The following is a 19,797-nucleotide window of genomic DNA, read 5'->3' as shown; positions in this document are numbered from 1 at the left end:
CGAAAGGAGATTCCGTCATGTCAACTACGATGACAATCTCGACCTTCTCATTGCCCTAGACTAAACTTATAATGTCCTAGTCTACTTCTTTGTCGACCATAGTTTCAGTAAGGGTGTGGTCTTCTACGTCAACAGCATAATCTATGAAGACAACAACGAAAAAAGACTATCGTTGAAAGATTTGTTGACATATAGGTCATCGCCGCTGCTGTTGGCGGCTCTTAAAAACAAGAATCTCTCATTGACTGCAGCCTTTTTGACGGTGACCCCGTCGACAGACCTGAAGCCTATGTCCACAGACCTGCATCAAAGATCTTTATCAAAGTCAAGGCTATTGACGGATAAGCCATCGACCTAGACACCGTCGACCCAGACACCATCGTCAACAACCTCATTCACAGTTTGTTTTTACATTATCGTCGTTGGCTACCTCAATGGTTCTTTTGTCGACAATTTTGTCCATAACTCAGGATATTGGATCCGATTCTATGTCGACGAAGATGCAAATTGCTGAGGACACTGTCTTCTCATCTACAGTTTCCCATCCCAAACAAAGAGCTTCACAAGAAAAAATTCTGCCTATCCACACTTCTCCTAGTAAGGCTTCTCCCAGTCCTCCAGAAGAAATATTTGATTGAGTATGACGAGGAAGCAGCTTCAGATGAGGAGGACTGTTTAGTGTGGCACAGAGCCCTTCAGACCTTCGGATAAAATGCCAGGAGGATGATGATGAGTATGTTTACTACCTTCAGGACCCCAACCAAGATAGACCGAGGGAACAAATCATTCAAATGCCTGTTACCCTAGTATCAAATGTGCAGCATCTGGTGGAAGATTATTACTGCATATTCCCTCCATCAGAACCGGCTACTTCAGTCCCTTAAACTCCGATTGCTCAGCCAACTTTAATAATAAGACCGCCTCCTCCTTTTTCTCTACCACCTGCAGCATCACAACTGCAGGGTCAAGAGCATCACACTACTGAAAGAGAGGAAGGAGAACTGAATGAGGTATCACTGCTTAACAAATGTGAAAGTTATCAGATACAGACACAGTCTCCTTCAACCCCACCTCTGGTGGATTCACCACCTGAAGACATAGGGGGTTATCATACCCTTATGAAAAGAGCTGCAAAGAGATTTCAGCTTCCCATGGTCACCAAACAAGCTGATTGTTTCCTCTACAATTTTAAGGAGCCGACTAAAAGACCGGTTCATTAAATCCGCGTAGTTTATTTTATATGGAAGAAAGGCCTGAAGGTAATGAGAACACCAACTTCAATTCCAGCAGTCTTACCTAAGTTGCAAAAGAAATATAAGGTGCCTGACAACTCGCCTGCCTTCCTTATAGGGCAACCAAAGTCGGATTAAGTGATTTCCCAGGCGACTCAATGTTGTGCTAGAACACCTGCTTCACCCCTGTCTGCCCCTCCTAATAGAGACGGAAGACATCTTGACTCCATTGGCCAGAAATTCTCTACTATGGCAGCAACCATGGTTAGAGCGGCAAACTCTCTTGCCATTCTGGGTAGATACAACCTCCAAATGTGGTCGGACATTTTGCCATTCATTGCTATGTTGCCGAGGACTCGAAGGTAGAAGCAAGGAAAATTCTTCTGGAAGGGGAGAGGATCTCAGCGGCGACTATTGACTGTGCTGTAGACGTTTCGTCGTCAGGTTTCCGTCAGTTGGCTGGAGCGGCGGTCCTAAGATGACAGGGATGGTTGAGAGCAACTTCTTTCTGCCAGGAAGTACAAACTAAAATCATTAATATGACTTATGATGGCGAATCCCTGTTTGGCCAACACATTGATGAAGCGCTATAAGCGATTAAGAAAGATACAGATACTGGAAAGGCAGTTTAGGAGGCAGCGCTTTTGTGGTGCTAGAGGCCGCGGTTCGTCTTCATTTCAGGGAGGTTATAACCAGAACAAACAGTTCCAACCATATCAGGGACAATTCTGAAATACATCAACACAACAGCACCAGCAGTCGTACTAACAACCTCCTGCCGCTTCCTAAAAGCACTATAGAGATAAGACAGCCTTCAGAGGCAGAGATGTTACCAAGAAACAGTGACGAACGCCTGGTGTCGGCCACAATTCCCACCAGTTCTTGTGAAATTGGTGGAAAGATTTCCTGTTTCCTCCCCAAATGGTCTACGTTAACAACGGACAGATGGGTTCTAGATATAGTTTCCAGTGGCCACACTTTGGAATTCCAACAGATCCTTCCAAATTGCCCACCCCAATGTTCTTCGCCTTCTCATCTAACAGAATTACTTTCTCAGATAAACGTCATATTGCACAAGAGAGCGAAGGAAATGGTACCTAGTGCACAGCAAGGGATGGTATTTTATTCAAGATTTTTCCTCATAAGAAAGAAATCAGGAGAATGTTATTCCTTCAGTAGGTGCTTCAATTAGTGAATCAAGGAGATCACATGACTACCTTAGATCTTCAGGACGCACATGTCCATATCCACATTCTCCCCAAACACAGAAAATTCTTACACTTCAGAGTGGCTAGCATGGACTATCAGTTCCGGGTTCTCCTATTTGGCCTTAGGTTGGTGCCTCGAATGTTCACCAAGGTTCTGGCACCCGTGGCGGACCATCTATGACAAGCAGGGATTCTGATTTTCCCCTACCCGAACGATTGTCTCATAGAAGCAAAATCCTTTACAGTGGCAAGCAGTCATGCTCAGCACTCCCTGTTCCTTTTCCATTCCTTGGGGCTGTCCATTAATGTTCCAAAGTCTCAGCTAATCTCCTTGAGGGGCAGAACGTTTTTAGGGGCAACTATAAACACTCAACAGGCAAATGCCTTTGCCTCACTGGAAAGGCAGGAAAAGGTTTGCAGGCTGGCAGCTCTACTCCTCGAAAAAAAAGTTTGTTTTAATACGGAAGTACAAATCGCTTTCGGGAATGCTGTCCTCCTGCATTCCCCTCATTCCCAACTGCCGCTTGCGGGTGAGACCCTTGCAAAAAGAACTAGACAGTCGGGGGCTAAAAATCTCAGGGTCCTTCAAGGATATCATCTGAATAACACCACAGATGAATGATGCGCTTCAGTGGTGTACTTGCATCCCGAACATAGCCACATGCCAGTCGTTCTTAATAGACTCGCCGCTATACGTAATTACAACCAACGCCTCCCTCAAAGGTTAGGAAAGCACATCTGGAGGGTTCAACAGTCAAGGGCAAATAGGACAGCCAACAACGCTCCCTACAATTCAGAGTGTGGTAACTCAAGGGTATTTTCCTGGCTCTGAAGTCTTTTCTTCCAAAAATCTCAGGAGCATCAGTTTTAATCCAGACAGACAAATCTACAAGTATGCACTATCTAAACAAACAAGGCAGACCAAGATCAACTACACTATCTCTACAAGCTCAACATATTTGGGATTGGGCAATTCAACACCAGATGATCTTAACAGCGGATCATGTTCCAGGAGTGGCCAATATCCTTGCAGATTCCCTGAACAGGTCAATCTCTGCCAGCCACGAGTGGCAACTGCACTGTGGCTCTAGGGAGACAATAAGGATGACCAGGAGAGGTATTAGGCCAAGATAGAACATAAGCTTTATTTATTCTTCGTCCTGAACAATCTCTTTTTCCGGTCCTTGGGTCTTCTAAGGTAGGAGCTCTGATCTCTTAAGGCCATGTCAAAGGTATATTGCCTCAGGGAAACCAAAACAAAAAAAAGGTGTTTTGAGGACAACTTGTCCAGCTGCAGAAGCTCTGAGGATCTAAGGAGTGAGGGGGTCACAACACACCCGGTTATCACCACCAGTGTAAGACCTCGTAACCTCCGTCCCCCTCCCCTTCCCTCTATTTCAAACTACTGATGTCTGCGGACTCTCGGAGGAATAGTCTCCTAAAGCGCTCACGTTCCTTAGGTAGCCATGCCCCTCCAGGAGCGCGGCTGGTCCTTTTGTGTTGCCGCAACGGGTCCGGTACCCTTTTCGGCGTCTCCGGATGACCTCTCGCTTCGACGTTCCTAACCAGGGCCTTCTGTTGGTTCCTTTCACTGGCGTCCTCGGTCAATTCTCTGGTTTCCACACTCTTACGGTGCTCTTTCTGCCAGTTCTTCCCACCTGAGATGACGTCTTCTCCTCCAGGGAGGCCGGGTACGGGTTATCAGAGCTGCTGATAGTTCCATGTGATTCCAACATGTGGGACGGCCCGGAATCCAGGAAGTCAGGCCGAGAGAACTCCTCCAGTCCGTTCTCAATTGCATTTAGGGGAGGCTGAAAATAGAGCAAGGGAGAGACATAAAGGGGAAAGGTATCCTCGCTTTCCTCCTCTCCCTCAACCTGACCAGGTACGTCATGACATGCACCAACCAACGTTGGATCACCTCTTTTAATCATGGGGCAAACTGAATTTAAACCTATTTGCGACAAATCAATACCGCTAGTGCCGATTCTTCGCCAGCTGGCTACCCCAATAAGGATTGTGCGGGAATGCATTTTTGATCAAATGGTCAAAGATATATGCTTACGCTTTTCCTCCGATTCCTTTAATTCCAAGGGTGCTCCAGAAGATGAGGAAGGAACCTTGCCCGAATACTTCTCATACCACCCAGGTGGCCTCGCCAGTTCTGGTTCAGGGAGCTCCTCTTTCTCTCGGAGTGCAAACCCATTCTGTTACGTCTGATACCGAACCTTTTTACGATGGATCAGAGCCAGTTCCGTCATCCAGAGCCAATATCTGTTTAATTGTCGGCTTGGCTCCTGAACACTATGAGTCTGCCGGTCTAGCCATCCCTGCCGATTGTTACTGTCCACTATAAAGACTTACAAGCTCAAATGGTAAAGATTCGGTAAGTAGTGTTCAAGCTCCGAGGTACATCCTATTGAGTCGTCAACAGAGCAGTTACTACCTTTTTTCCTACAGCGGGCTAAGTCCGGTCTCTCCCGTTTCGTTCGTTAAGGTTTTCCTTGCCGCAATATCCAGATTTTGGCAGCATAATGGGTCACAGTCACTTTGTTCGTCAAGAATTATGAAACAATTTCTAAAATGCTTGTTTAGGATGTTCCCACAAATAAGGCTGCCACCTCTGCCTTGGCTTCTCAACATTGTGCTGGCTCTACTTATGAAAGGACCATTTGAGCCCATTGATAGAGCAGACCTCAAATATATCACATAGAAAACATCCCATCTTCTGGCTCTTACGTCAGCTTGACGAGTAAGCAACAAACAAGCTTTCACTATTCGTTAGCCTTTCCTTCAGTTTACAAGGGACTCTATTAAACTTTGTACTAATCCTACTTTCATCCCTAAGGTCCCATTGGATTTTCATTTAAATGAAACAGTCATATTAAAATACTTTTTTCCCACATCCTTAAACACCAGTGGAAAGATCATTACACTCCTTAGATCTCAAAATATGTATAATATTCTTTTTGCAGAAGACCGCCAGCATCCGCAAAACTGACCAGCTGTTTGTGGCATATGGGAATGTCAGGAAGGGAGAACCTGTTACTAAACAGACTATAGTGCATCAGATATCAGCAGCTATACAGTTATGCCATCAATAAGCAGGCAAACCACTGTCTTTGACAGCGAAAGATCACTCTACAAGAGCTCTTGCCTCTTCGACAGCCCTTTTTGCCAGTGTGCCTATACAACAGATTTGCAGAGCAGCAACCTGGTCCAGCAGGCACACGTTTATATGACATTATTGTTTGGAAGCCACAAGCATTGCTGACACAGCTGTAGGGAAAGCGGTTCTCCGTAATCTTTTTCAATTAGGTGAGCCTCTCTCCTTCCCACCTTCCTGTATGGTTTGACTATTCCTTTTATTTTGTTTACAACTGAATTAGTTTTTTTGTGTGTATACACTGTTATATCTAAATACATATGTGCATGTAAATGTCTATATAGGTGTGTGTGTGTGTATATATATATATATATATATATATATATATATATGTGTGTGTGTGTATTTGTGATTCCTTTTACCACGTACATGTTTACGTATGTTTTTTGTGCATGCCATACATCCGCATACATGCCTATAATATTACTACTATATATTCAGATTCAAGCATGTGAATCTATGAAAGATACCCCAATACTGGAGAAGAAAATAAGTTACTTACCTGTAAACTGTGGTTCTCCAGTATTCGTATCTTTCATAGATTCACATGCGACTCACCCTCCTCCCCATACAGGTTCCCCTGGTTACTTTTATACACTTAAACCTAACTTGTGCTCGAAAATCTGAGAGCCTGGAGCCACTGCGGAGAGGGTTCTCGAGGGTGCTGTCGCCTGATTGTCTTGAATTTGGAACATTCCTAATGTCTAGGACGAGTTGTTAAAGTGAATGTTTTTTCTCCGTTAACTTTAATGTTAAAGTTATTACTTAATGCTTTTAATGTACCGTTGGACTACCACTTCGACGACGGGGAATGAATCAAGTATGTGAAAGATACCAAAAAATGGAGAACCACAGTTTACAGGTAAGTAACTATTTTTCTTCCAAGACCTTCAACACCACAGCAAATCCAAGAGTTTTGTGAAGTCATGCCACGTCTCTCAGCATGCTACATGCTTCCTCTGCTGTGCCTTCGGGTCACAAGAAGCCACAAAGGCTATTTGGTGGATATTGTAATGAAAGATTCTTCACTGAAATTCCTGCTTCCCTGTTCTGTAAACTGGACTTTTTTCCATTTAAATCCTTCCTAGTCCTTGTGATTCTCCACACTCGTGGCAAAGGAAACCTCAGAAGTAAGTGCATTTAGGCATCCCTGGAATCCTTTGTGTATTCTTGACAGACACACTTTTACATTCGAAAATATCTTTTACACTCGAAAATATCTTTGTGAATATGGCCCACAGTTTCTTATGATCTTGCATTTCTCCCTGCTATTTGAACATTGTTCAAACTTTGCACTGTTGTGTTTTACAGGTGTATTGAACTTATTGTCGTTGAGCAGATGAATAAGTATCGGGCTCGACTTAAAGATATCAGCAGCTTGGAGTTTGCAGAGAACAAAGCAAAGAGCCGTTTATCTTTGATCCACAGGTCCATGGTAAGATACAAAGGTTTTGGATATGGGTTGTGGAGACCAGCAGGAAAAGTACATTCAAAAAGAGAATATTTAAGTGAACTTTCTAGAGGATTGAGGAAAAATGAAATGATTAAAGTATCAAAGAAGCCTATGAGAGATAAAAAGGTTTGTGCACAAAAGGATTCAGGGATAAAATGAATGGCGATAAGAGTACAGAAGGAAGGACAGGAGCATTAAATACATACATGTCCAGAGGGAATATATATACATTTTTTGGTGCAATCAGAAAGGACCTGTATGTTATAGTGACTGGTAAAAGATTAAGCAATGCATTGGAGTAGGGTGATATAAATAATTTGGAGACACTTGCTAAAGGCAGAATCATAGCTTGAATTCAGAAAAAATAATGTATTGGAGAGGAATTTCAATCTGCTATATTCTCTACCTTGAGAAAGAGAAATAATATCTGTGGCGTATATGTGAGTCATAACAATAAAAATGCAATAATGTAGATGAGGCTGCAGGGCATGCCCAAAGCCAGTACCTTGCACCTAAGCGCCTGCTGGTTCTGTGGCTTTTAAGGCTGGGCAAAGGGCCTGGCCGAAGGTTAGGACCAGATGTGTAATGGGTTCTGTGAGTGGTGGCCTGAATGCAGGGTTTAGTTAAAGGCCAGTCCCAGAGCCCAGTTTGTCAGTTGTCAGCAGACATTGACTACAAAGCCTGTGCTCAGCAATCTAAATAGCTGCAGTTCACTGGACATGCCCAGTGTATTTTGAGTGCAGGATTATTTATTTTTTCAGAGTTTTATATAGCGCGAACTAGACCCGAACTGAATCAGGTATCAGAGCACTTTACATAGCACCAGTTACGTTTCATGAGGACACGCATTCATTTTAGGCACGGGGAGATTAAGTGATTTGCCCAGAATCACAGGAGTTTTTTGGCGTCGTTACCGAGACTCGAACCCAGATCCCCAGGTCCGAGGTCGAGCGCCCTAGGCCAACTCCTCTCCCCTAAGAGACATTGTCACGTCATTCACCTGGCAGACATCCCACTGGGGAAGGACATCCACCAAATTCAGTGATCTCTGGATGTAGGGCCTCACCTATGAACATGTGCCACAATTTATTACCTTCCTCACCATGGTTCTTCCTCAGTCCATCTAATGATAATGTCCCACCTTAATTGCTCTCACAACATTACAGACGCAAGATGATTTTTTCACTGGCACCTAATAAAGGATAGAACCTCAGGTCACTCTACTAACCCCTCAAAGTATTGCAGCTGACATTTCCATTTGATCATGCCGACCAGTCAATCAAGTGGGTTGGTTGTCTTTTTTTAATGTGTTGTGCCTGGATAAAAAGAGATAAAATGAGGTATAAATAATTTATGGAACGATCCCTGCACAACCTTCTATGGCAAAATTAGACATAGTTATGATTTCTTGTTTTCATTTAAAATTGATTATAACCTGTAAAATACCACCATTGGGAATGATTGCTTTTGGGTAGAAACTGGAAACCAATGGATTTGGTGCCCTCTGATGTCTAAGTAGTTAAGTGGAGCCTCTACCTGCCAATAAGCTTTCAGTGCGATTCTTCCGCTATGACGCATTGCAGGCATGGTAAACCATTTAGTATTAGTGCTGGCAGTAACAAGCGTCATTTGCTATAACATAGTTACCCAAAGGTTTAACAAAAGTATTCACGGACCGTAACCCAACGTTTGGCACCATTTTCTTGGTTGAAAATGTACCCTAGCACCCAAAATGGATCCACGGATGCATTTGGCACTAAGAAAATAGCACTAAATGTACCAGAACACGAACGGAAGCAGCCATTCTTGCTCGCTAAGTTAATTGTTCTTATGCTCCTGTGGTAGGGTTTTTGTGCCACATTACTCATAATTACGGGAACATGCACAATCACAAAATTTTTGATAATTCTAAGACAAAAGAGTAATGCAAAATTACTACTGTGTAATGACAGTTTCTCCCAGGCCTATATAGTATACCTTTGTGAGGATGCACAAGGTTCCAGGACCCTCAGAACTTAAAGTAGCCCTCCTGTTTAGGGAGCATGGCTTACTTCATATGGCATTGTCAGTGTTCCCTGCACGTTGATGTGTATTGGCTAGTAAGTTTGCAGCTGAATTCGGAGTATGGTCTCAGTCAAAGTTAAGCTTTATCACCTTAATGTCATCCTCTTTCACGGAGTGCGATAGAGATTTGCTTTCTGAAAGTCCAAGTATCAGGATTGTTGCATAAAGAGAACTTTACATGCAATTGCGTCTTGAATCATTTTCCTTCCATTAAGTGTTTCTCCCGAGATTCTTGTTCTTAGTTTTAAATCAAGATGGTGTGAAAAAAATGTGTATCGGAGGCACACCCTCCCTCCCCTTACAAAGAATGATAGCGCACATAAAGGACCGATTCAGTGCTCATGATCAGATTTTTCTGAAACTGCACTGCTACATTACATACATTAACTCAGAAAATATACGAGTTAATTTTCTGAGCTACACATAGCACAGCTCAGAAATATAAAAACCGCATCAGTTGCTCTGTGCCTTCTAGTATGTGCTCCAGACAGTGCAATGTTCGAGAAAACAAGTGCATGGGCCTGTTTTGAGCCTGCACCTGAGGTACAGGAAGTTCATGATTCAGCCCCTGCTTCCATTCCTACTACCAAAATCTAATTTAGAACTTATGGTGCGAACGCAAGCCTGCCACTTGGCAACGTCAGCCATACAAGCCAATGTTGCATTTAATGGAAACGTATTGAGCTATGTTCATTCTTTCAGCTAAAAGGTAAAATACATTAGAACAGTTTACGCTGCACATAACACAAAGATAAAATGTCCTGTCCAATTCTCAGTCATGCCTAGCGAGTGCATAGCCCCTGCACTGCTTTCAAATAAAGTCCCATATGATTGGCAATAATCAATACTTCGCAGTCCTCACACCAGCTTTCAGATAAAGGCATGTCCAACAATGTAAAACAAAACTAATTCACGGTGTGCAATGCACAGGCAAGTAATCCAAGTCAATCTGCAGGTCATTATGTTTATTTACAATCTTGGCTGCTGCTTTATTCAACAGCACATTTTACTGTTATCAAGGAATCGATCATTAAGAGATGCATATTAGTTCCTTAGCAGCCTTCTCTTCCATGATCTTCACTTAATTTGAGATAAAGAACAGGGCAGTAGTTTTTTCACTCCCGTGTGGTGTTCCGGATGGATCTTCGCTAAGTCCGACTCTGTTCAACATATATGTGATGGACTTAGCACGAGTAATCAAATCTTTCGGGATGGGTCTCACATCATATATGGATGCTACGCAACTGGTGCTTGCCGTACATAATGATGTAGATGCAGTCTCAGCAAGCTTTCATAATGGCATGTTGGCCAGTAGTTCCTGAATGACAAATCACTGTCTTAAAATGAACTCAGCCAAGACAGAAGTAATGGTCTTTGGAAACCTTGCCCCAGGATGGTCTCCGACCTGGTGGCCAGGTGCGCTGGGATTACCCCCTCTCCCCATCAAGAAGGTTAGAAACTTGGGTATCATCTTTGATGATAGACTATCCATCATACATCATGCCAAAGCAGTGGTTTCCTCATCCTTTTATGTCTTAAGGATGATAAAGAAATTGTTACCTTTCATCCCAGTCAGCACCTGGAGAACTTTAATCTGTGCTCTGATCATGTCCAATACCCTGTTAATTAATGCCCAAGAAAGGGTTCTGGGTAGGCTGCAGGGGGTACAGAACGCAGCCGCTAGGATGCTGTCAGGTACCCCGAAGTTTAAGCCTATCTTCATTGTGGTGCGAGAGCTCCACTGGCTGCCTGTAAGAAGCAGAACAAAGTTTAAGGCTCTCTGCATTGCCTATAAGGCAATTCACAATACAGGACCAGAATGCTTGAAGAAAGCTGTCTTTATTTATTTATTTATTTTGAAGGTATTATATAGCGCGAACAAGATCCTTGACGATATCAGAGCGCTTTACAATCAATCAGGCTGGGTATACAAACGACTAACTGTAGGCACATCAAGAATACAAAACACATAGTGCAAAGTGAAGCATTAGGGTACAACATAAGAGCGTTCAGTTAGGTCGCGGTCAGCGTGCATACCTAGAAATTCTGGAGGCCCTTGTCCAAGTAGGTGTAAAAGGAAATGGGGTGCTTGGTCTCCGAGATACCTTGGACTATGAGTAGGTGATTTTCGCCATGAGGAACTCTTTCACTTCCTTTTTGAATGAAACAATGGAAGCATTTAGTCTGGTTTCTGGGGGCAGTGAGTTCCAAATCCTGGGCGCCATACCAGAGAAGGTTTGTTTATATGTTTTTTTCCTGTTGAATCTTTGGGGTTTCAGTAGCAGGTTTTCAGCGTTTCTTCAAGCTCTTGTCCCACCCGAAATCGTCAACTTCTGTGCGAGATAACTGGGTGCTTTGTGGTGTAGGGCCTTATGAGTCATGCATGCTATTTTTAGGTGGATTATGGCTTCAAACGGTAGCCAGTTCAAGGCTTTCAAGTCTGGGGAAATATGGGAGCTTCTCTTTGAACCAGTGAGGAGTCTCGCTGCTGCATTTATTGAGGCTCTTAGGGGTGCTGTTGTCGCTTTAGGGAGGCCACACAAGGATACACTTCCGTACTCCACCCTCGGGATAACTAGCGCTTGAACTGCCAACTTAAAATCATTTGCTGGCAAAAATGGTTTCAGCTTCCTCAGCGTGTTTATCTGGAAGTTTGCTCCTTTTGTTGCATTAGTAATGTGTTTCTGCATGGTTAGGTTGCTGTCAAGAGTTTTTTTTTTTTTTTTGTAAAGTATAAATTCCATGTCTTGGAATACAGCTAATGCTTTCCTGTCCTGCCGTACATGTTGCATCGTGCCCAGGACCGTTCGGATATTATATGTTAAGTTCCTGCTGGGAATGAAACCGGCCTGTTCAGGGGCCACCAGCCGGGGTGCCAGGAGCGCCAGACGATTAGCCAGTACTTTAGCAAACAGTTTGGTGTCTACATTTAGTAGGGAAAGCGGTCTATATGAGCTGCATTCGTCCCGAGGTTTGCCTGGTTTTGGTATCGCAACCAGCAGTGCCTCCCTCATGGATTGCGACATACTGCCCTCCACACAGATATCATCAAAGAGTGTGGAGAGGTGCGGGAGTAGTTTGTCCTTAAAGGCCTTGTAGAACCCTACAGTGAGGCCGTCTGCACCCGGTGCACTGCCAGATCGCATACCTGTCAAACCCTCCATGATTTCATCTTTCTCTATCGGATGCATCAGGAATTCCCTGTGTGCGTTAGTCAGTGAGGGAATATCAATGTGGTCAAGGTAGTCAGTAATGTCTTTCTCAAGGTCTCCACTTTTGGACTTATATAGTTCAGCATAATAGGCCGTAAAGACTCTAGCTATGTCTGCTTCCTCCGTCAGCACCTCTCCCTCCTCCAATTTAACCTCAGAAATATGTTGTCGTCCCCTTTTTCCACTAATAACCCTGGCTAGGACTGAGCTGGGTCTCTCACCTTCCCCGTACGTTCTCGCTATCGCGTACTTTCCCATATGTGTCACTTCTCTATCTGCCTCCTCATGGTACTCAGCGAGGAGGATCTTGAGCTCCTCATCTACAGTACCGGCCGTTTGTCTACGCTGTGTATCCTCCAGGGCTGCAATCCGTCGTTCAAGGTCCGTCAGTCTCTGTCTAATGGACTTGAGAATTACAGAGTGTTTGGACATTCCTCGCAGTCCACCTGGCCATCGGAGTCTGTGCGACGTGTTCTGGACCATCCTTTCAGCGCTTGCTGGAGTGCTTTCGGGTCTGTAAAGAAATGGGAGTGCCCCTGTCGGTTAACTCGTAGTTTTGCCGGATACAGCATGGCATAATCCAGTCCAAGATCGCGGAGCTGTCTTTTGTAGGGGGCAAAGTCTTTACGTGCCTCTTGCACTCTCGCCGTGAAGTCAGGATATAGAGAGATTTCGGAGCCCTCAAACTGCAATGTCTTTTTGTCTCTAGCGGCCCGGAGGGCAGCGTCTCTATCTCTATAATTGAGAAGCCTGGCAAAGATGGGACGCGGCGGTGCTCCTGGGCAAGGTCGTGGGCCAAGCGAGCGCTGCGCGCGTTCCTCTATGTACATTGGCGAAAAAATGACTCTCCCAGCAAGGTGACGAGGAGCTTTTCCACAAATTTTTCCATAATGCCAGTTTGTGTCGTTTCTGGTACGCCCGTGATACGTATGTTAGAGCGTCTCGATCGCGCCTCCAAATCTTCCGTCTTCTCTTGAAGAGTTTGCATGAGTTTCCCTAGCTTCTTATGATCGGTATCCAGTTCAGTTTGCGCCTCCTCGACCTCTGTTAGGCGTCGTTCCGACATATCCAGGCGCCATGCGATCCATCCGGTTGGTGAGTGAGTCTATTTTGGAGCCGATCGATGCCATGCTGTCCTGCAGGCCCTTTTCCATGTCTAGCAGCATATTTTTAATGTCCAAGTAGTCCGTATTCGCCACTCCGCCTACCGAGTTGGTTACCTCGGTCTCTGGGATGTCCGAGGACTTAGCGCGTCGCTGCTCAAATGGGAGTCTGGTCTGGGTTTTATCGCCTTTCCCCATGTCAATGTCCTGCTGCGCTGTCTTCTCTAGCTGGCTTAGCAGCAATATGGTGCTGGGACAGGTTGACTGTGGTAGTGCAACGCCGTCGCAGTGTCCAGCAGGGCGTCAGGTGCAGAATTCCCTCCAGAGCATTCCCTGGTGTCCCGCTGGTTCAGAGCACCTCAACCCAATTGCTGCGCTACAGGTGATCCCCAAGAGGGTCCAGCCGCAGTGGCATGGGCGCTGCAACCTCTGTGCTGTCAGCTCGTACGCCGTCAAGCCTGCACGGAGGGGGGAGGGAGGAAGAGCCGTCAGTCACTCTCCGCTTCAACACCGCACCTGCTATCAATGCCGGGCAGGCGACCTGTGGGGTGTGCAGCTGTGGTCGCCGCCAATCAGTCGCAATACCAGCCGTCGGGGCTCCAGATTACCGTCCTTCGCTGCCTGATGTAGCAATGCTGCAGCTGTGCCTCGCGTGAAGAAAGGGCACTCTAAGGCAAGTGTCACCGGTCCTTCGCTGTCGCTGCCCCAGTCCTGCGGGGGGCCCCCTTGCTGCAGGACTCACTCCTGTGTTTCTCCCCAGTCTTTGCCAACCTCAGAGACCCTGGCAAGATGGACAGGAGTGCCCCACCAGTAGCGCAACTGCGCCGTAGAGAAGGGCCCACTATGCCCAGCTGCTGACCAGGCGTACTCGACTGCGGGGGGGTGGGGGGTGAGAGGTCTGGTGTAATGTGCCTCACCCCTTTCCGATATCGGGCCTTCCCGCTCCTCGCACCTGGACCGCAAACGACTCCGACCCAAGCCGCCTCGCTGGGCCGCACGTCGCAGCACGCAGACCGGCCTCTCAATGACTCGGGGACGCGGCTCGCGGCCTTCCCTGCCGAAGGATTTCACTCCGCCACCGGAGCAGTCAGCATCGTCTTCGAGCGCAGTCCAGGACACCGGAGGTTGCCAGGGTGTCGCGGACATCAGGAACTGTGGTCTGGTGTCAGGGCGCAAGCTGGTGTAGGATTATGCAGGATTTTACTGGGGTAGCGACGCGGAGCCAAGAGATTACTCGTCCGCCATTGCCACCAGCAAGCTCCACCCCCCCAGGTTGCTGTCAAAAGTTATTCCCAAGGATGTAGCTGATGCTAATGTTAGGTTGGACTTTGAATGCCGTAATATGTTTGACCAAGTCTTGCATCATGGGGACTTTGGCGGGTGGGGCTATAAGGAGGAATTCAGTTTTTTGGGCGTTCAATTTGAGATGGTTTTCTGCCAACTAAATCTGGGTGTTCCTAAGCGTTGTGTTGAGCACTGTAATGTCTTCTAAGGAATTAATCTTGAGATAGAGTTGTGTGTCGTCCGCATACATATGAAATTGGATGTTAGACGCATGAAGCAATTCAGTGAGGGGTTCCAGGAAGAGATTGAACAATGTCGGAGATAGTGAGGAGCCTTGTGGGACTCCCAACGTGACTGGTACTGGATTAGAGAGAATGCTGTTGACCTTGAATTTTTGCGTTCGGTTATGGAGGAAGGAGGTGAACCAGTTTAGAACAGATCCAGATAGCCCCATTCTATGTTTTAGGATATGTCAGGTTTTCATGTTTAACCGTATCAAAGGCTGAAGATAGGTCCAGCAAAATGAGAAGACCTGCTCCATTCTGATCCAGGATTTGAAGCGCATCATAAATAATGTGTGACATGGCTGATTCGGTGCTATGACCCGCCCTGAAGCCTGATTGGTGTTTGTTAAGCAGGTCGAAGCAATCAATATGCTTAGTGAGTTGGTGATGAACGTATTTTTCCAGTAGTTTGGCCAAGGTAGGAATATTGGAGATAGGACGATAGTTTAGTTCAGATGGGTCGGCTGAGGGTTTCTTTAGTATGGGGGAGACCTGTCAAGTTTTGAGAGTATCTGGGATACAGCCTTGTTGTAGAGAACTGTTAATAATTTTGGTCCAAAGGGGCAAAAGCCATGGGGTCAAGTCTTTGACAGAATTTGCAGGGAGAGGGTCGGAGGAGTGATTGGACGGCTTTAGTGTAGTGAGAATCTTGCCTAAAGCTTCTTCCGAATAAGTATCGAAGGATGACCATACTGCGTTGTTTTTTAAGAGAAGCTTTGAAGTGATTTGGTGTGGTGCTGAAGGGGGTGGAAGTGCGATGTTCACCAGCGGTCTGGCGTGTAGTACTATTTATAAGCTCCTTCTTGATGTTGTCAGTTTTCTGACTGAAGAAGCCAGAGAATTCTTCACAGTTGGGTTGCAAGCTGGCTAAGTCTTGAAGTTGTTGGGGAGCATCCTTAGTTTGGGTTTTGATGAGCTCAAAAAGTTTTTGGGGCCGATTTCTTGTTTGGTCTAGTTGGTGGCTAAACAGGTCGGCTTTAGTGAGCTTGATCTTTCTATAGTACATGTATCTTTTTCTCCTTAGAGACTTAAGGTGAAGCAAAGATGGGACTGCTCTCCAAATGCGTTCATGAGATCTTAGAAGACCGTCTGTCCTTGTTAAGAAGACCGTTGTACCAGGGCTTAGAATCTTTAGTGGGGACTCTCTTTAATTGTAGGGGGGCTACCTCATTAATTAGTGAGGTCATAGAGTTGAAGTTGTGGTTGGTGAGATCATGTACGTCGGAGGAGCCTGCGGGGGGCAGAAGACGGTTTGAGCAGGCAGCGGGTAAAGTGTTGGGGTTTAGTTTTTTTAGGTCTCTTTTCCAAATATTTGGTTTTGTGGATTGAAAATTTCAGAGTTTTGTTAATAAAGAAGTTGATAATAAAATGGTCTGACCAATCACAGGGTTGGATCGAGACCAACTGAATGGCGTCACTTTTGGAGATTATTAAATCCAGGATTGACCCTTTTTTGTGTGTAGGGCTGTTACACATTTGGGTAAGGGTAACGTCGACAAGGAACTGTTTAAGTCTATTAACCACATCGTCGTTGTGGTCGTCCCAATGGAGATTGAAATCGCCCAGGAATATGTGGGTAATCTGCCGCCAGGTGTTCGAGGAGATGATATCCATGAGGTGTTCGGTGAAGATGATGTTCTCTCTAGGTGGATGGTAGATGATGTGTAGCGAGCATATTGTTTTTCCATTACTGCTAAGGTTGAGGCATAAGCATTCGCAAGAGGTGAAGACAGGGGATATGGCTCTGTTTACAGTAATGTTGCTCCGATGTATGCAGGCGATACCACCACCTATCTCGTTGATTCTGTCTAGTCTCATGATGCCATAATTGGGGGCACTAGGATGTCGAGGAGTGGAGTGGAGGATTCTGTTAGCCAGGTTTCAGTTAATATAATCAAGTCAAGTTCTTGTGAGATGATGCTATGTCTGCTGCGTGTCTAGAGGCAGATCTTCAATTTAGGGGTATGCATTTGGGACGGGGAGTGGTGAGGGAGGAGGTGGGATCTTGAGTGATAGGAACTCTTCTAAGGGTATTATCGATGATGTATCTAAGAATGCTTTCCTCCATTGGGCTCTCCGTTTCCTGTGAAAAATGATATCCATGGTTGTAATCCCGTTGTGCGGTGAGAAGTAAGGGTCAGCAAAGAGAGTATCCGTGTGAAGTTTTATGAAATTGTGTTTAAATCGTTTGGCCGATTTTTTAGAGAGGGTGGAGGGGTAAATGATGTTGTAGGTGTGAGTGCCTTAGAGCTCCATGTTATGCCCGGCTCACAGTGGAGTGGGGGATGGGGCGCAGGGTGGGACGTGGCGAGGAGAGAGGGGGTGTAGTAAGTGGGTGGGTAAGGAAACAGGTGAAAGGGAGGGTAAGGAAATAGGTGAAGGTGTGGACAGAGAGACTTAGAGAGATGGGGAGTATTCTGGTGAATGCCGGTAGGGTGGGTGAGGCAACAGGTGATGGGCGTGACGAGGAGTGTTTGGCGTGTTAAGAGGCTCTAAGGGGTAAGTGATATGTGGCGAGGAGAAAGGAGGTGTAAGGTAAGGTGGGTGAGGAGGACAGTTGATGAGGTGGTAAGAGAAACCTGTACAGGAGGGGAGAGGTATCCTGGTGAACGGGAGTATGGTGGTATGGGGTGGGTAGCAGGGTGGATATGAGCCTAGTGATGGTGCGTAGCGTGACGAGGAGTGTTTTGGTGGGAGGGAAAGGATGAGATGGGAGGGTAGGGCTGGGGGCGGGAAGAGGCTTAGTGAAAGAATATATTAGAAAGAATAACTGGAGGTATCTGGAGGGATGAATGAAGGGAAGGGTGGGACGAGGCTTGTAAAAGACCAAAGTGGAGAATGTAAATGTAGTATGTAGAGGGGTGGGTGAGAGGACTTTCAGACCTAAGGCGATATATCAGACCTCCGTGGAAGAGGCAGCCTAAGATGGCCGACATATAGGGATGGCTAGCTGTATAGTCCTTTGTTTGTGTTCTAAGGGATGACTAGCTATGTAGTCCTTTGTTAGTGTTCTTTACATGTGTAAGAGATCCTGTGGTCTTATGTCTCTGTCACTTCCAATAGTGAGGAACTGTGGACTATTCGAAGAAGTCCTGTTTCAATGGCAAAAGGGAAGTTGTGGGAAATAGTCCTCTTTCCGTTGTGACGACTTGTAAACAGAGGGGATGATGTCACAGATAATTGGGATTGACCAGTGGCTGGGAGAGATCTCTTATCTTGTTGTTTTATGCCTCGGCCATTTTGGGAACGAGAAAGAGAAAAGATTAAAAAAATTACCCGAAAGCAACTATATTGAAAATAGTAAAGGTACAATTGAATGCGGAGTGGCAGAGGTATGATTAAAATCTGTTGTTGGCTTTACACAATTGCGGGTCTGATAGATTATGATACAAAACAGGTAGAGCCGGTAGTTTATGGAGGCAACAAGCAGACCAGCTCGTTAAAGCAGGGTCCCTTTGTTGCGTCGGGCCCGTGTTGCCATGGGGTCGTGAGCTCTGAACAGACTGTACTTTTTCTAGGGAGAAGCAACACTCATTGTTAAGTGCCGAACCAGAAGGGGCAAGGGCATATAACGCTTATTAAAGAGCAACATATAGCGGCTTACTTGTGTTCTGGCTATGTGGCCAACGGGGGTCTGCTGCAGTCGCGTCCCGAGGGGCTTTCCGGCATAATCTTTGCTATCCGCCTCGGCCTCAACTCAGCAAGGTTCTGCAGCTGCGGCGCGCCGGTTAACAGGACCTTCCTGTGTGTTCTTCCCGGCTTGCGAGCTCCGCTGCCCCTTTCCTGTGTTCGACTTCGCAGCGGAGTCAATTCAGTCCTGCCTCCATGGATCCAACGGGAACCCACCGCTAATCCGCTCGGCGTAGGAGAGCTTCAACGCCTGCGGTCATCCGGGGCTCGATGCCTCATACCACAGGAGGATCAGCCACGGCGAGTGGGGGCCGCCCAGGGCGTGCCTTACGGACCTGCCCGGTTCTCGTCCTGGGGGTCGCGGGGGCCCCCGAGTCTCGGCGGGGGGATCGGGTACGATCGGATTGCAGGATGCCAGTGGAGATCGGGGCAAGCTACTCCGTACTCCGCCCTCCGAGGCTTCGCAGTCCTGTTTACTGGGTCCAAGGAAAAGTGTCCGATACCATGTTGAGCACTGCCCTCTTCACTCGAGCAGGGTCTCTAGGCTCTACGACTTGACCATCATGCTCACGGTGAACAGTGGAAGCAAGTCAGTCCCAGTTTGTGCAAAGAGCGATGTACGGGGAGGTTCGAGTGATGCCAATATCAACTTTATCGCACGTAGACCACCTTGTCCTCTCGCTCCAGACGTCACACTGCTCCGAGATCCGTGGGGAAGTAAATGATGAGGTGGATGGGGTTAAACCAATTACTCCAGGTACTCCAGTTACTCCTGTTGCTCTTAGGCGATCGGTTTCTGGTGATGACTGCCGCTAAACAGGGATATAGACCCGAAGGCCAACCTTCTGATCGTCCCCAGAACCAAGAAAGTCAACTAGGGGGACAGAAGCTTCATAATGGCCACATCTAAACTGTGGAACTCTTTCCCCTTGAAAATTAAAGCTAGTCCTACACTTCTATCATTTAGAAAACAAATAAAAACTTGGCTCTTCAAGCAATAGGCTTCCACCAGCTTTCTGCGTATCCTTCCAGTCCATAGCGCCGAGACACCTACGGGTATTTGCCCGCTTTACAAATTGTTAAAATAAAATAAATATGGCAGAGACCTACAATTGCAGAGCACCAAGCACCACATGCCATATACCTCATGTCCTAGGTAGA

At 46.2% G+C, this 19,797-nt stretch overlaps 1 protein-coding gene across 4 annotated transcripts in view; it reads left to right on the top strand.

Moving 5' to 3' along the window:
* Positions 1–19,797, top strand: part of MYO9A (myosin IXA) — a 1,257,959-nt gene that overhangs the window by 1,152,289 nt on the left and 85,873 nt on the right. For all 4 annotated transcript variants that reach the window (XM_078685018.1, XM_078685017.1, XM_078685015.1 and 1 more), the window contains one exon: positions 6,918–7,041. In XM_078685018.1, coding sequence (XP_078541144.1) covers positions 6,918–7,041 — 124 coding nt within the window. The remainder of the gene's footprint in view (positions 1–6,917; positions 7,042–19,797) is intronic.

The sequence above is a fragment of the Lissotriton helveticus genome, chromosome 3_2 (assembly GCF_964261635.1).
Source record: "Lissotriton helveticus chromosome 3_2, aLisHel1.1, whole genome shotgun sequence".
Classification (NCBI taxonomy): Eukaryota; Metazoa; Chordata; class Amphibia; order Caudata; family Salamandridae; genus Lissotriton; species Lissotriton helveticus.
The sequence above is the reverse complement of the archived record's forward strand: the minus strand, read 5'-3'. Positions and strand labels throughout refer to the sequence as shown.